The sequence below is a fragment of the Alligator sinensis genome, unplaced genomic scaffold, assembly GCF_000455745.1.
Source record: "Alligator sinensis unplaced genomic scaffold, ASM45574v1 scaffold492_1, whole genome shotgun sequence".
Classification (NCBI taxonomy): Eukaryota; Metazoa; Chordata; order Crocodylia; family Alligatoridae; genus Alligator; species Alligator sinensis.
The window spans coordinates 1673944-1691378 of record NW_005842186.1 but is presented as its reverse complement, the minus strand read 5'-3'; the positions used below and the strand labels follow the sequence as shown (position 1 = coordinate 1691378).

Sequence of the window (17435 nt, the reverse complement as noted above, 5' to 3'; positions counted from 1 at the left end):
CTGCTGAAACCTCCCCCTCACTGCCTCCTTACTGTCAGACCCTGCTCTCCCTGAGCACATGGAAGTGGAAGACAAATTTGAAAAAATTGACCTTGAAATAAACATACTTGTACTAACTTGCTTATAAGGAAATTATTACAAGTACCCATAGACTTACTTCATCTAGAATTTATGCAGTTGACCTCTCTTGAAACTGCTGAAAATTTTAGCACAGGTATTTCATAAGCACACTTTTAAGCAGTACGTTTGTACCTACTTAGCAAGAGTACAAATTATGCACGATATTAGTCCAAAGCCAAAAGGCTCATGATTTGCTATATAGATCATTGGGCTGGATCCCTGCAGAGACAACAGTGTTTCAAACTATGATGATCCCACAGCTCAGCACTGCTCAATATGTATATGTACTCTAGATACCTTTGCAAAAGATCCATGTGCTAATTAGCCCCCCACTCATGACTGCATCTTGGTGTTCTCATCATGAGTCCTGGCATTGTCCAGAAATGTATATGCAGATAAGGGGCAGAGCACCCTGGTTCACCTTCACCTCGTGGAGGGCAGGACCACACAAGTCATATGCAACAGGCTGAGTGAGGGGGTGATAGAAGGATTCTGGGCAAGCTGTTTGTGGCCCTGTTTAGTGATGTTTGCAAGATATTTAAGACTGGTTAAAAACAGGACTCATTGGAAATGAGAAAGAAAGGCACATCTTAGTTGTGGGAGTGAAGAGGAAGTTTAAATGTATTCATTGTATTGGCTCACCATGACTTGACATGGAGGGGGCCTGCATGTAATGGGCACTACCGTACATTTTATTCAGATGGGTGGCACTAACTTCTCTTTATGGTAGGTTCCTGTCAATATGTTCTCTCCCTATGGACCATGTGTTTTAGTGATGCTCAGTGTTGGCAGCATTTAATCAACTTCATTGTTGGTTTCCATTCCTCAATGCACGCTGCTTTTGGTAGCAGTTTAATGATAGACAGTGTATTTAGTGAGGTTTCCTTGTATGTGAATGTAAGACAAGAAGCCTTTTACCCCATGCTGATTGGAGGAAAGAATTTGGTTTTGTATTTAGGTAAATATGGAAGTCCCTTTCAGGTGCCAGCAAGAAATAAGTTAGCCTGTGTTATAACCTGATTATAACATTCTGTAATATATCAAAAGTCCTCACATTGCATCTGTGATGATTTTGGTGCATCTCTACAACACAGCTGCTTAGAACCTAGCAAATCCAGCTGTTATAGATGTCCCTCTTTGCAGTAGAATTCCCTAGTAGCATAGCTGTTGAATGCAGGTGTCCATGCTTCCCCCTGGTGGGATCCAGTACTGCTTTGAGAATCCTTCTGGCTGCTCTGGTCTACAGGATGGGTTAGTTGACCTAAATGTTTAAAATATTTCCTAAAACAGGTCTGTCTCATCATCTGCTCTGCCTTGTGGACTAGAATGCAGAGCCTGGCTTTTAACCTTGTACTGGCTCACAGTTTTAAATATGAGCAGTAGGATTTATTTTGAGGATTGAAAGTAGGTTGTATGATCAGTAGGTTGAAGATCAAGACCCCATTTCAAGGAGTCAGGCAGAAGGCAGGGCAGGCTAGCACTGTGGAGACTAACAGGTTCAGAGAGGCATGAACTTTTGTTGTCAGATGTTGTGAATGGACTTGCAGAAAGAAAAGGTTTAAAATTGGAAGGAATTTAAATATAAACAAAAGGGACATAGTGAAAAGCTATAGCAGAAAGACAGCTTTTCTTCTATGGTTTTCAAAGTGACTCCTATTTAGTTGCTCTGGCCTACACTGAAGAAGATAATCCTTATCATTAAGGACACAAATTTGCTAATATTTGTAATCTACATGTTAATATACAGATTCCACATACAGAGAAGGTTAAAAGAATGTTAGGGTTGCAGGTATAGCTAGCTGAAAATTTCCATTATAATGAATTGCCAAGGAATACCCTTTTTACAAATTCAGAAATTTTCCTGGGGAAATTTCAATTTTCTTAAATTGCTTGAGTTTTCCATTGGGGAAAAAGGAAATGAAGCTCCCTTCCTGTCTGCCTGGAAGGCTCTCATTTATTTCTCTTTCTGTCTGCTGCGAAAATTTAAATGTGATGAAAGCATTCCAGGTACTCTGCTGGGAGAGGGGATCTGAGACCCAGAGTGCTCAGTCTCCCGACTTCTTTTTCTAATTTTGTTTTTCAAGTAGCAGAGGTAGCCCTGTTTTGGAGCAGCATTACACTCTGGATCATAAGCAAGGAGAAGTTAGGTTGAGAGTATTCAGACTTAGAACTGAGTGATTTTTCATATTTCAGTACTTTTGCTGTACTCATTCCTAAAGCAATTAACTGGCAACAGATCAAAATGCTCTTGGTCCCTGAACACATTTAGGTATTGGAAGAAGAAGATTTGTTAAGTATAGCTTCATTCTTTGCTGAAGAATTTGTCACTTCATATTGACAATGTAGGCCATTATCTTGTGTCTAGCCTTCCATTTTCAGTTAAGAATGAGTAGTTTGTAACACCATAACTCTTTAACTTTGTCATATAAGGATAGGCTTTTGCAGTGTCTTTTACCTGTGAACATCTGGTAATTTATTTGGAAACATAAAATAGTGCAGAATGTAATTGCACATTTGAGTGGAGTATCTTGCAGGGAACATTTATCCTAACAAGCCATAATCTATACTGGATGCTTGATGGTTTTCAAAGTGTTCTTGACCCAAGTGATTTCGACCTTTCTGCTTGAGATCACCCCATTCCAGGCAATTCTGTTATATTTGCAATCTATGAAAGCCCTATGAAGATGGTTCACAACCAGGGTCCTGCAGCATCCAGGGGTGCTGTGAGATTTTTTTCAAGGGTGCTGTGGGATGCTGCCCAATAATAGGACTGTCAGATATGTAAACACCTATGTAATTCACGTGATAAATGTAGAGATTTGAAATAGGAACCCATGGTATCAAAAACATTCCAACTTGTTTTGATCTTTCTGAATTCTTTGCAACAAAATTACTCCATTATTTTTCCATAGTCAAGAAATGAGTGAAAACCTAAGAGTTGGCATTTTTCAAAGGGTGTCTTGAGCCTAAGAAAGTTGAGAACCACTGCCCTAGATCTAGAATTTCCTTGTTTTAACAAGGCGCAAGCTGTTACAAAGTAATGGTATTCTCTGTGAAGAGTTCTCCACTTCAGAATTTTTATTCCCATTAGTCCAAAGTAACCTAAATCTGCTGAGTTTCATAACACATTAAAAAAAATTAAGCACAGCTTTCTGATGAGGATAGGAATCGCCTGCTAAAGACAATGGAGTCTGTGGTTGAAGAAAAAACATATTTTTGCCTAAAATTATCCTGCTTAACTTCTTATATTTTGGCAACATTGAGAGAAAAATCTCCTAAAATTGAGCTGAAGTTAGTTTAAATGTTATTCTTGAATATACTTGTATGGATTTAATATGTCAAGTTCACTAAGAGCAGGTGTGTGTTGAAATGTTGGACAGGCCTGGTTTGTTTTGTTTTATTCTTGCCTTGGGGAGCAAGTCAGCTTTTCTGTCTGCTTTACCTTCTTTATTCCTTGGTCAAGATATTAGGAGGATTTCTGTTGACCAGGTGTAAGAAATGACATGTTTTGTAATGATTTTCTATATTAATTGTGTTTTTTATTGTTATAGTATTATATGATCCAGTTTATCTCCTTAGTTTGTGCATGGGGAATGAAGGGTTAAGTGCAAGGTCTGGTTATTTGAAAAATGAGACAAGATGGACTTTTAGCTTCAACAAAATCTTGAAGAGCTTTGTTAACATATCAGCAAAGGTGAGGTGCCAGACATTAGTCTAGATGTCACCCTTGGGCTGGGTTCGGGGGACTCTCACAGGTCAGACAAGGTTGCAGAGGTCTTGAGCAAGCACTCCATGATACCAGGTCTGAGAAATACAAATTGTGTCAGGGTGCCCTATGTTTTTCTTGGCCAAAATATATCACTGAAATAAAAAAAGAAAGTTTCCCTTTTCATCTTCGGTAATATCGCGTCATATTTAGATGAACATGAATGTGTTCTTTTAATTGGTGTAACATCTATCCACTTTAAGTCTCCACATGCTTAATTCTCCCTCTTGAGTTTTTTTTTTTTAACTAGTTATGAGAGAGGACCTTTTCTGTAAAGGTTTCTGCTATTTTTCTCTCGGCTAATGCAGAAATAGCTGGCTCTGTTGTTCATGTGCAAGTCTACCATTTCACAAGACCTTTCCTTTATTAGGGTCCTCAATGTGGAACCCTGGTATGTCAGTCTAATTCCCTAAACTTTTTTTAAAAAACAAACCCTTTAAAGCCTCTAAATTGTTCCTTTTACATTTCTCCTTTTAATTGCTTTTACCTCAGCTTGTTGGATCTTGGATCTGGGCATACTGTATTGTACGTATAAGAGCCTTCTCTGCCATGCTTTCTGCAATTCTTCCAATTTGTTTTCAGTCTGCCTTCTAATTTGCATCCAAGTAGAACTTCCTTTTACCTAAATCAGAATATGTCTCTGTCTGTCCTCCTTTTTTTAACCAGCACATCAGACAGAAAAGTTGGTCTACAAGCTAGAATGCTGAATACAACTTTTGAAAAAATCTTTTTTGTGTTCAGTGGTGGATGTAAATAGGAGAAACCTCCATAGACCTTAATCCCTTAATGAATTACATTTGCAATCAGAGAAGTTACCACTTCTAGTAATGTAATCCTAACATAAAATGTTTTAACAGAGAAAGCATTTGTGTTGATGATTTTTTCTTGCCCATTTTTTTCACCTGTTCAATTTGAAATTTGTTTTCTGACCAACTTATATTGCAAACATATGTAATTATACTTGTTTGAATTTACAAAAAAATATGCTTAGTTTTGTGCTTTGGATTCTGCCAAGCACAGTAGACTAAAACAATCAGACTTAACTATAGACAAGGTAAATACTTAATTTCATTATTTTAATTAGTGACAAGGAATATATTATCAGGAAAAATCTGTTTCTAATTCCAGCCGAGTCTTCAAATAGATTTCTGTTTTCTGTATTTACGTGGAAGTTTAGGATGATTTGAGACTCTCCAATCAACCGGGTTTCATGATTTGTTTAATTTGTCTGGGTTTTTTTGTTAGTGATTTGTCTGCTAGTTTTGTGTATGACTGGAGGAATGAGGAATCCCCTTTACAGAAGGGAAAATGCCAAGGAAAGTTCATTTCATAGATTTCATAGACATCAGGGCTGGAAGGGACCTCGGAAGATCATCGAGTCCAGCCCCCCGCCCAAAGGCAGGAAGTCAGCTGGGGTCATAGGATCCCAGCAAGATAAGCATCCAGTTTGCTCTTGAAGGTGTTCAATGAAGGCGCTTGAACCACCTCCGGTGGCAGGCTGGTCCAGACCTTGGGGGCTCGGACAGTAAAGAAGTTCTTCCTTATGTCCAGCCTGAAACGATCTTGAAGTAGTTTGTGACCATTTGACCTCGTCATCCCTTGGGGCGCTCTGGTGAACAAACGTTCCCCCAGATGCTGGTGGTCACCCCTGATAAACTTGTAGGTGGCCATCAGATCACCCCTGAGCCTGCGCTTTTTCAGGCTAAAGAGCCCCAGGGCTCTCAGCCTGTCATCGCAGGGTCTGCTTCCCTGACCTCTGATCATGCGCGTGGCTCTTCTCTGGACTCTCTCAAGCTTCTCCACATCCTTTTTGAATTGTGGAGCCCAAAACTGGACACAGTACTCCAGCTGCGGCCTCACCAAGGCCGAGTACAGGGGGAGAATGACGTCCCGGGATTTGCTTGAGAAGCATTTTGCCCTTTTGAAACCAAAGCCTAGAAGTTATAGGCTTAGTTTTGGGGGCTTCACTTCACTTCACAGGATCATTTCCAAATATACAGCACACAAGAATGTTGAGCTAATACTATGGCTCAGTGAGATGCATGTTCAGATATTTTAGACACCCATTTCCTCCATGAGGGCTGATTGTGATCTTGCATCATGATCATACTTGGGCCAGCCCAGTGCTTTACAGTGGTGTAACTCAAATCAGAAAATCAGAATCAGGCTTGTTCTCACATTCCAAGGTGCCCAGAAAGGAAGCAAGGGAAATTATTCCTGCCCCCCAACTCCACCCCCAGTAAGTGGAAGCTGGCTGAGTGAGGCAGAATCACAGAATCATAAGGCCGGAACTGGGCCATGTAGCCCAACTTCCTTCATGGAGTCAGGTTTTATGTTATCATTTCTCTTGCTCGTTTAAGGTTGAGGATTTAAGCCCTGATCTAAAGCAATCAAGGTTAGCTTATACCTTTCCCCAGTGCTCTGAAGAATGTGGGTCTCAGGCACAGCCTACCCGGCTTCACTTTTGGGTTTGACACATGTCAAGTCAGAACAGATAGAAAATAGAGCGATAAAATTTGCTCCTTTTTTGGTGAAAGTTGCACGTTTTAAAGATGAAAATTAAAAACAGTCCCAGAAAGAAGGGTTTTTTTTTTTGGTTAAGCAAAATATTATGTCTGTGTCCAATTCAGGCATGTTTTTCTGAATCAAGACCTCAGTACCTTGCAGGAGATGCTTAGGCACAGGTAGATCCTTGGGGCATGTCCCCACTAATGGGAATGTGCCTTATCCCAGGGACAATTGGCAGTGGCACATATTTGTACCATTGCTAGTTGCTCCTGGATATGCCCCGCACATGTGCTCTGGTGCAGGGCAAGTTGCCCTGGGTGGGGTAGGGGTGGCTGGGGCCCCAGGGGCCTGGGGTCCTGAGGCTGCAGCGGTGGTAATCCGGGTACTTGGTGCAGCCTGGCCCTGGTTAGCCAGGCTTCTGTGTCTGGCAACACATGCTGCAGTCACGTGTGCCATGCCACTTTTTTTTCCTGTGTTTTCTTTTAAATATCGGTACTTCCTGGTATTTAATTTTGCCACTGTGCTGCAATTATGCAGTGTGGCAAACAGATTCACGTGCGCTGTGTGCATTTCATGGTGCCTCAGAAGACTTTGAAGTGCTGCAAACTGCACGTTTCTGCTTGTGGGGATGTGGCCTTGTTGTCCTATCTTGGTGTCAATAACAAAAATATATCCCCCTTACTTGCATTCTGTTTTGTGCATGTGGCTTTGATTTGGGGAAATGTTTAATAAATAGATCAGGAGCTGAGGAGGCGGGGAGGGTTAAATGCATCCCTGCTGTAACTGGTTGCAATTGGTGGAGCTAATGCTACCTTGAGATGTGTCCCTGGCCTTTTGTTTAAAGTCCTTATTTTGATTCTTTGAAGAACTAGTAGTAAAAAGGAAAAGCTTCTCATAAACATGAATGTGCTAATTCTGAAGACATGTAGTAGGTTTTTTGTTGATACACTCTTTAAAAGCATGATCTGTTTTCTGCTTCTAGTTAAAGAGGGTAGTGGCAGTCTTTAGTGGCTGTGTCAGTGTAGCCCATATTATTATGTACAGATGTGCCAGCTGCAAGTAGGCATTATCTCTTTGATAGTGCTAAGCACTTTACAGTGGGTCACTGAGGTGCAGCTCTCAACCAATAGATCTAATTGCAATCCTTTTATGTTCTCTATGATTGCAGGTTTCTCCAGCACTATAAACAAATAGTAATCAACTAAACCTGTTACCTCTGAGCAGCAATGTCACGATATAAAATATTAACTGTTCAAAATACAGTAATGATGGTTTAAAACTGCATTTGTTTCTTAAAGGTAAAAAATAAGGGAAAATCAGGAGCACTGGTACTGGAAGCATGAAGAGCCCTCTGACTCTTTTTCATATAATGAAAAATTGTGTCTGTATACGACATGTTTTATGTGGTCAAATACAGTGTAAATATTGTGTACATCTTTTGCTATAGCAACAACATATTAGCAATGCCACAAATAATCTCTGTCTTGGAATCTACATTTTTATGACACAGTTATGCTAATACAAGACAAACATATTTTGCTGTGTGTCTAATCCACCCCAAATTAATCCATTTGTATTCCTATAATCCAACCAGCTCTTTTCTCACCTAAAGAAATATTAGACACTGGGCCCAAAATATACAGTGGAGACATGCTGGATCTGAAAGCAAAGGAGGCTGAATTCTTATTCTGTTTTAGGGAGGATGGGACCAGGGGGATTTTTCGTCGGGCTTAGTTTAAAGCCCGGTGGAGCAGGTCAGCCAGTCTGGCTGAGAAGAGCCTCCTCCCTAGGGGAGAGAGGTGGAGGCCATCTCTTCCCAGCAGCTCGCTGCCTCTCTCGCCAAAGAGCGGGCTGTGGTCATGAAAGCCAAAGCCTTCCTGACGACACCAGCGCTGCAGTCTTTGGTTGACCACATAGATCCTCCTGTCCCTTCTCAGCCCATAGCCTGAGACTGGGAGGATTGACGAGAACACCACCTGTGCCCCCAGACCCTTAAGCCCCGCTCCCAAATCCCTGTAGCGCCTCATGACCTGGCTGGGAGTGCTCCGAGCAGTGTCTTTGGTGCCCACATGAATAAGGAGCATGGGATAGTGGTGTGTGGGTTTAAGGAGCTTTGGGATCCTCTCCGTAATGTCCCGGATGCGGGCCCCCGGGAAGCAGCAGACTTGCCGGGCTAAGGGGTCGGGGTGGCAGATTGGCCCCTCAGTTGTTTGCTTGTGTTTCTAAAATGCGCTCAAATGACTGATTTACTCTTTACATTTTATTATATTTTGTAAAGGAAGAAAAAATAAGCTCTCATTGTTCATACGGGAGGAAAATGAAGTGGCTATTAACAAAAATACAAATATGGAATATTTTCAACCATTTATTCTTAAGTTGTGTAGATGTGACACCTGGTTTTAGATATGCTTTACTTAACCATTTTTGAGGTACCATTGGAGCATTTTAGTGCTGCAAAGATTATCTTTTGAAGACGGTGATTAAATACATTCATCTTTCTTGAATTTTAATTATAGTATTCAAAATAATTTGAATTGCATTTAATTCATGGGAGCGGAAATCTGGAAGTGCAAAAAGATACATTAATATTGTGTGGAATGTATTTTGTTGAACTTTAAGCTTAGACTTAAAGTAAAATTGTCAAAATAATTTAAAAGCCCTAGCTCAAAAACACCATCTGTCTAGATTGATATACCATTAAAGAATCCAGCTGCAAAGCTGATAAAGAAAGAATAATTTTTCAGTGCATCTTGCAGCTTCATACGAAGAGCTTTAAAGTTTCCTTCTGTCAGCACTCTGGACAAATCAGTTTGTCAATAAAATTACCAATATGTCCTGTTTTCCACAGCTCTGAAAGGTTTCTTTTGCTGGCGGGAGGTAGCCTAGAGATCAGTGATATCATGGAAGATGATGCTGGAACATACGCCTGCATCGTGGACAATGGGAATGAGACAGCTGAAGCTCAAGCAGATCTTACAGTTTTAGGTATGTAGAAATTTTGGTTTTCAGAAAGAAGTGATCTTCATGAATTTTATTACTGTGTGTTTGTTTCAAGACTTGGCTGCAAACAGATTCCTATTTGTTATTCTTGAAAATGCAAAGCTTGTATTGTAGCTTAAATTATTTATCTTGTTTATAATATTGTAGCTACTCAAATGAGGCATTAATTTTTATATGTATGCATTGTCCATACCAGAGACAATCACAGAAACCATATAACTGCTGTGTATTTCTTACAGCAGTAGTTAATATGTTTGTCACCATAAACCTTCCTAAAAGGGACAGTATATAGGTTGTCATGACTGAAGTTGATCTACCTTAATAATTGCCTCCTAGGTCTTACCTGAAAAGGACACTGCTAAAGGTATTTTTCATAATCCTTAAAAATGTTACTTTCTTCAAGTAACCCACTAGATGATATAAATTGAAATACGGTTTTTTACAGCATAAAATCCTCTTATGTTGTGTGCATATAATTTATCTGTAGGGTTGCTCATTAATGCTGTTTTTAAGTGATAATATTTCCAAACCCACTTTTCCTTATAGTTACTTTGCATATGGGATACAAATAAGGTTGATTTCCCAGGGAGCAAGGACAGTTAGGTGACATTTGGGCTGTCTACTCCTTGCCATACCTCAGCAGGGATTCTCAGGCACACATTATTTTAATAACAATGTTTTTTTAGCACAGTATACGGAGATTCTGTAGAATGGCAGGCTGGGGTGTGCATGCATCCTTCCAGAGAATGACGGATTAATTTACAGTGGATTGCCCATTTATAAAGACTACTTTTTTTAAGAAAAATTTAAAAAAATAATTACATGATGCAAGACACTTTGTAAAAATAAAGCCCTTGGTAGACATTATTTTCATAAAGCTGCAGGTAATATTGCTTGATGGAAGCTGTCACACCATGTGACCTGCTTTACGTTCACAGGGCACAGCTATCCAGAGAGGAAAAAAGTGCCCTGGGAACTTGCTTTGCCAGTAAGGGGACCTGGAGAACTGCTCGCAGCGGTTGTCACCGTTTCCCTGCCCCTCCTCCCCAGAGCTGAGCTCACCAGCTGAGATCCCCTTGTTTCAAGGAGCTGCTCCAACTGACCCATGCACAGTGCAGGAAAGACCACTGCAAAAGGCAGAAGGGCCAGGAGTGTCAGGGCTTAAACTCTCCTGGGACATATTATGAGGTGTTTTTTGTGTGCATGCTTTTCCTAGGGGTACCATATTTCCAGTTTCAAAAAAGACGACACCTGTGGGGAGGGGGGGGGAAGGAAGGGATGGGGGATATATGGTTGTGGGGGGGGAGGGCAGTGATATGCCTGTGCCCTGCCCCTCACTCCCAAGCCACCCCCCCCCCCCACCCCGCCCTGCTCTGACTCACAGTTCCTTGGCTTCCAGACCACCCAGACCATGCTGGAGCCCCTCACTCCCTACCTGCAGCCCCCATGTCCTGGTGATACCCCTCGCTCCTGACCCACAGCCCCCTGCCCCCCTCTTCCCTCACCTCCCTACCCTTCTGCAGCCCCAGCGCATGCACGTGCACATATATATGCATACCTGCCGGCAGCTACCGTAGCCGATGTGCAGTGTGTGTGATGCTCCAGTCCCCTGCTGCCCCCAGGCCCAAGCAGCTCCTTCCTGGTGCAAACCAGGAAGTTCTGGGAAAGCAGTGGCACAGCAAAATTCCAGACATTTGCTATTATTTAGAAAAACTGCCCAGTCGGAGATGGGAGGACCCAAAAAGAGGACATATCTGGAAAACCCGAACATATGGTAACCCTGCTTTTCCTCTGTGCCCATCTTGTCCTGTCCAGAGTTTTCTGAATAAATTCTTTCCCCCACTTTCTCAGTCCTATTGTATGTAAGTAAAGCCTTTCATGTTCACTGGGTGGTTACATACTAACTTTCATGGAAAAGAGGTGCTAAATGGTTCCTTAAAGAAGCAGCCTTGAAGGATGGTTGGGGAAAGGGAAGATGGGTAGTGAGCCATGATTGTCTCCTGCTCCTGGGGCAGCAGAGTTCAGTACAAGTCTGAGTCCCCTTGAAGGAAGGAGGGGTGTGGTGGGGAGGAGAGGGGGAGAGAAGTTCACCCTGGGGTACTGGAAGACTTGGTCAAGCACTGTCATTCTATTTGTAACACGCCACTTGTTCAAATTAAAGCATGATTCAGACAAACTTCAAAGATATTCTACTTTTAACAAGTAACATCTTTGAGGATGGATCACCATTTTTGCTGCTCATTTTGTTATAAACTGCTTAAATTTGGAGGCACGTTGTAATTTATTCCAAGATAATTGCAATGTCTTCCAGTGGCCTAAAAGTCCTGAAAGTTGGGTTTAAAACAAGGGGATAATTGTTGAAGTAGGCCTGTCCCAAGCCATTAACATTCTTTTTGAGAAAATTAGGGCACAGGATTTATTTTAAATTGATGGAAGGGTACGATCTTCATGCATGGAAATATTTACCTCAGAATTTTAGTGATGGTTTAATTTCTCTCGCTAAGTGCTATTACAGAGATTGCATCTCTATGTAATTTTGTTCATTAGGCTTGATAGCAGAATGAATTGATCTTATAACAGTAGATATGTCATAATTGGAACATAAGATTTATCTATCTGTACAGTGTAATAACTGCAACATACCATGATCTTTGTGCCCCTCAAACTATTATCCATTGAACTTCATCTTAATTATTCACCAGCTGTTTAGATGAGATCATTTAGATGGAGAAAAATATCATTCTTGATATAAATGAACTTTCATTTTTATCCTTCTTTTTATGTCTTCTCCCATCTTCCTGTTACATTGTCTGTGAGAGTTGTTAAATGACTTAAGATAGATTAAATTTTTAGAAGTCATTGTCTGTATTTGGCCCAAAGCGATGACAGTTGGAGCTCTCCAAAGTGGACAGTTTTGAATAAAGATATCATTATATTAGTGTGGGGAATTATTCTGTTAGCGTGTGAGCCATCATCCATCAACTAGGAATGAAACGAGTCAACCTCACCCCTTGTCCTTTTCAAGTGAAACTCACTAGCTGTATAACTGAGAGTAAATAGAAAGGTGGCTGGTAGGGGTGTGAGATACGGGTCGTATTCAATTCGGATTTGGCCCGAATCGGGGACAGTGATTCGATTCATTGATTCAGATCACTGTCCCTGTTTTGATTCAGGCGAATCTGAATCTGAAGATTCAGTGCTGATTCAAAGAATCAGCAATTCGGCCACAGCTTTAAATGTTTTTTCTACATACTTCGAGGTACCAGGTGCAGCTCGTGAACGCTGTGATGTTGGGGTGGATGGAGCTTCCCACAGGAGCTCAGGGAGGCCCCCCCACATGCTCGGCAGCAAACCAGAAAGTGGACCAGAAGTACTTCCAATCCACTTCTGGGTCCACCGGAGAGCATGCTGGGGGGCCCCCCCGCACCCTCCTGGCTTGGCGTTCGGCTGTGGCGGCCCCCCCTCCTGACCCAGGAGGCACTAGTTACCAAGCTGCAGGGATGCGGGGGGCGCCCCCCAGCATCCTCCCTGGCAGACCTGGAAGTGGACTGAAAGTGCTGTTGGTCCACTTCAGGGTCTGCTGCCAAGCACGCTGGGGACCCCCCCTGCTTCTGTGAGATGCTCTATGCACCCCAGCATCGCAGCACTAGAGGTGTATAGAAAAAATATTTAAAGCTGTGTCTATGTCCGAATCGCCAAATCTTTCTGAATCTCTCCAAATTGATTTGGAGAGATTAAAGGGTCTCCTGATTTGATTTGGATTTGGAGATTTGTCCACCAAATTGGGCCGAATCTCCGCTGAATCGAATCGGGGACCAAAGCTTCGCATAGCCCTAGTGGCTGGTTAAACAGGTAGGATAAGCTAGATGCTCACCCCCTTGGTTGTTGTTACACACTTGCTGCAGAACTGTAAAAATTAACATTGCAGACGTAGTCCAAGAAGCATTTGGCCGGAACATTCTTCAGGCAATGTCTAAGCATTACATTTATAGTGAGAAATATGCCATTTTAGTGGTGCAAAAAGCATGCACACGACTGTTCAAGCAGTTTTTTATGGAAAAAGCTTGGCAGTTCTGCAACAGAATGTTGACTCTTTCCAATGCTAAAAACTGTTACCAATTTAAGAACAGCTCTGAAAGGCTTATCACTGGCCTCAGAGCAAATCTGGCAGCCATCTTGCAGCAGCATCTCCATGCTTCTGTTCCAGCAAAGAACAGAAATCAGCTTCCCCTTTTAAGATGCACTCCAGTGTTTAGAGGGCTGATTTTGGGGGAAAGGTATGTGATATATATGAGATAATACAGTGGTTCTCAGTGAGCTACCCTGGGTGCTGAAAACAGCATAGCTCTACCAGCCTGGCGTTTCCCTAGGCTAATATTCTGTTTTTTCAGAGTTAATTATCCCATATGGAGCATTGCACTAATGTATCCCTGCATTGCACTACTTCCTGCCAGAAGAAATATCTTGTATGTATTGTGCTTTGCTGGTTAAAAGTTTATAACATATTTTACAGAATTGTCTTGGGGCTTCCATTTTTTGGGGGTAGCAATAGAAAGCAAGGCAAGCCTGCAACATAACCTAAGGAAAGCAACAAAATTTAAAAGTTAGGATTGTTGCACTATTGGCTTGACCTATTGTGCTGCTTCTTTTGGGTATCAAAATGATTGGAGATCAGTATTTGCTTTGTGCCACTGAAACAAATGCATGCAGCGAGACGTATGCTTTACTTTGATTTGATATGTATTTCCTTTCTTTTATTTGGATGTCACAACTTTAATGTATTCCAGAAATTTAGTCTTTTAGTGCTAATCAGCTGTTATAGGCTTGACACCAAGACCATCTGATTTCTGTCAAGGGAATTAGACAAAAACTATTAAGTAGTTTGTAGTATATAGTTTGAAAAGTGGTGCTTTGGTTTTATTTTAGCTGTAAGCCTATTTCCATTACTTCAAATTCCTTCTATCTTAAAAGGTCACTGTGGAGAGCAATTGCATTTCTCTATTACTTGTAATCTGGCAAAGAACTGTTGATTGGTCAGAGTGACTGTAATTTGATCATTGTATCATTTTCCTCTAGAAAAAAATCTCAGCTTTTCCTAGGCAATGGCCCTCTGATCCCACTTAATCAACCTTCTTCTATCATTATTCTTAGAGATTTAAACTGACTAGAGATGCACTCAGAAAATTGAGCTTTGAGTATTTAAGTTCCTTGTGCTTCATGTTTTTATCTGCACTTTCTTTCCTGGACTGACCAGCTTCTTTCCTAGTACACTGTTGTTCTTCAAGTGGAGGCTGCACTGATGCAAATGCTCAGTTTTTCCACTAACATTTCATGATGGCAATTCAGTGAGTCATCATCACCCTTGATTTACTGGGTTTTCATAAAGTGGTATTGTTTTCTGAGTTAGGAATACAAAGTGGAAATTGTGTTTTTGTTGGTGACTCTTAATGAAGACCCTCTCCCAACTATAAGGAGAGTAAGTGCTTCTGTGTAGGAAGTCCAAGATTGTTTATTTTAACGATGGGATGGGGTCAGACTTGACGATCTGCTCAGGTCCCTTTTGACCCTACCAACTATGAAACTGTTAAACCCGTTAACTGAACCTTCGGGTAAATATAGAGAATTGAGTTATAAATTCATTTTACGTAATCTATTGATGACCTTATCTTTAAGCACTAAAAAGTTTTACTCCTTCCCAGATACAAAACAAAATTAATCTTGCTCTGAATTTTTTTCTTATACTCTTCAAAATATAGAAGACAGGATGCATTAGGAAGTTAAGGGGGAAGAAGGGACAAGTGGGGAAACTTCATACCTCCCATTACCTCCCTTAAGTGTAAAGGGATTCTAGAGTAGAGAGAGAGCCAGGATTTAGAGCCATGCCAGAAAAGTTGGGAAATTTAAACTTCATACAGTAGGCATTTGGGAGCTAGGAGAAGAATCCAGAGGGGGATATGATATGATATAAGCCAAGAACATAATTTTAGCATCTGCACTGAATGTATACTAAAGATGGTAGGTACTGTAAGTACTGCAAAGCTTGAAAAAATGATGTTGCAGTAATTGGTCCAGTATTAGTTGTTGGGACAAAAGAACATTCAAATTTATAGGAGTTTTGGTGAAAGAGATACTCGTGTGTGAGTAGAATAGGAAGGTGTCATAGATGACCATCAGCTTTTCCTTTTATTAGAAAGATTCTTTTTACCTATTTTATTAATTTGATCCTTCATTTGTTCACTCTATTTGTGCCACCATTCCTAGCAAAGGCTTGCGGCAGCTTACAATAAGAGGACATAATGACTTGCAAAACCGAAGCGAACGAGAGAACAGAACAACTTAATTCCTTCCCAAATGGGAAGGTCTTACGTTGCTTCCAGAAGATATCCAGGCCCTGGCTATAGTGAGCATCCTGAGGAGCAGCTCCTGAGAGCAGCCTTCCACACATTTTCACCCAGTGGACTTGGCATACTGATGGTACTTGAAAGATGTTGCTCCTGGCTAACCTTAGGAATTGCAGTGGGGCATAAGGGAAAAGGTGGTCTCTTTGGTGTCAAAGGGCCCAGACCCTTGAAGGTCTTATAGGTCAAAACAAACATCTTGAATTGCACCCAGAAAGCTATCAGGAGCTAGTGCAGACTCTGGAACGCTAGAATTATGTGTTCCAGGCAACCCATCCCCATCAGGAGGCAGGTTGCCATGTCTTACACCCCCTTCAGCTTTCAGATGTTTTTCAAGGACAGCCCTACATAGAGCACATTACAATAGTCTTGCCTTGAGGTTACAAAAGCATGGATAATGGTGGCCAGATCCAAATCTGAAAGAAAGGGTCACAGACTTCTTATCTAGTGGAGCTGGTACAAAACAGTCCTAGTGACCTCTGCTACCTGGAGACCAGTGATAGGTCCAGGAAACTGATGAACCCAGATGTTCTTGGGGCTGTCAGACGACCATCCATTTAACAGTTTTCCCCCAAACAGGGAATTTGGAAACAGAACAACAACTGGCTGGTGGAGTCATCATCAAGTGATGTTTTCTAAAGCAGGTGCTGGACAATTTTAAAGGAAGCCCAGCTGAACATATATAATATTAAGTACTAATAAGTTTTATGTGGAAGCCATTAAAGAAGTGTGGTTGTTCAATTACAGGAAGAAAAAATAAAACCTTAAAAAATCGTAGAAGACAATTTTGCATCAGTGATTATAAATTCACCGAAACATTTTTAAAGCGTGTTCACAAATTGAAATTTGTCACAGCTGTGTTTGTGCACATATCTTTAATGGATGCATGCCTTGGGCATTTTGTATGTAGCAGGGAAAACTAAAATGTGTCTGGGAAAAAGTAGATTTCTGCATTCTTTTTCAATTTCACAGTCTAGCTTTCCTCTTCTTTCCACCCACTTTAGTGTATTCCTTCAAAAAATATGAATATATTGTAGAAATATATATCCCGATCCAAAATTACTAATATTGCATTGGGATAATGTTTCGTGTTAGCAGTTTTAGAAGAGAACAATGCATTCCAGCAAATTCTCGGGTTGAGTTGCTTGACAAGTGAATTTGTCAGGGTGGATTAGTTCCTATTGAAAGGAAATATAGTTTAGTGTCTGAAAGGATTTGATACAAAGTCAAATTTCTATTAGCTACATGGATCCTGTTTTTCCCCCCTTTCCTGTCAGGAGGAGTCATGCTGTTTATCAGGTTTATTTTACTACTAATTTAGTGAGGTGAGGGCACTGGAAAAATTTGTTTTGATCTTATCTAGCAAATGAAAGAATCTGTCGGATTTCCGTTAAGTAAAAGAGTGGGAGGTGGTGGAAGAAATGTTGGGAAACAAATAGTAAATATATTTAAAACTTAGTCACCTGACTTGGGTTCAGTTTGTAAGTTTGGATCTGGAAGACCCTTAGTGACAGTTAAATACTGACAAGGTTACAAGTTCATTCTTCAGCCGGGAAATATTTTAAATTTATTGCAGTATCTGGAACCCCTGGGACTTCTGCAAATATTATGACGCGAGTTAGACCCCTGCTTGAGCTTCCTGC

At 41.1% G+C, this 17435-nt stretch overlaps 1 protein-coding gene across 4 annotated transcripts in view; it reads left to right on the top strand.

Moving 5' to 3' along the window:
• Window positions 1-17435, top strand: part of NEO1 (neogenin 1) — a 384856-nt gene that overhangs the window by 212510 nt on the left and 154911 nt on the right. For all 4 annotated transcript variants that reach the window (XM_025207174.1, XM_025207173.1, XM_025207172.1 and 1 more), the window contains exon 5: window positions 9243-9379. In XM_025207174.1, coding sequence (XP_025062959.1) covers window positions 9243-9379 — 137 coding nt within the window. The remainder of the gene's footprint in view (window positions 1-9242; window positions 9380-17435) is intronic.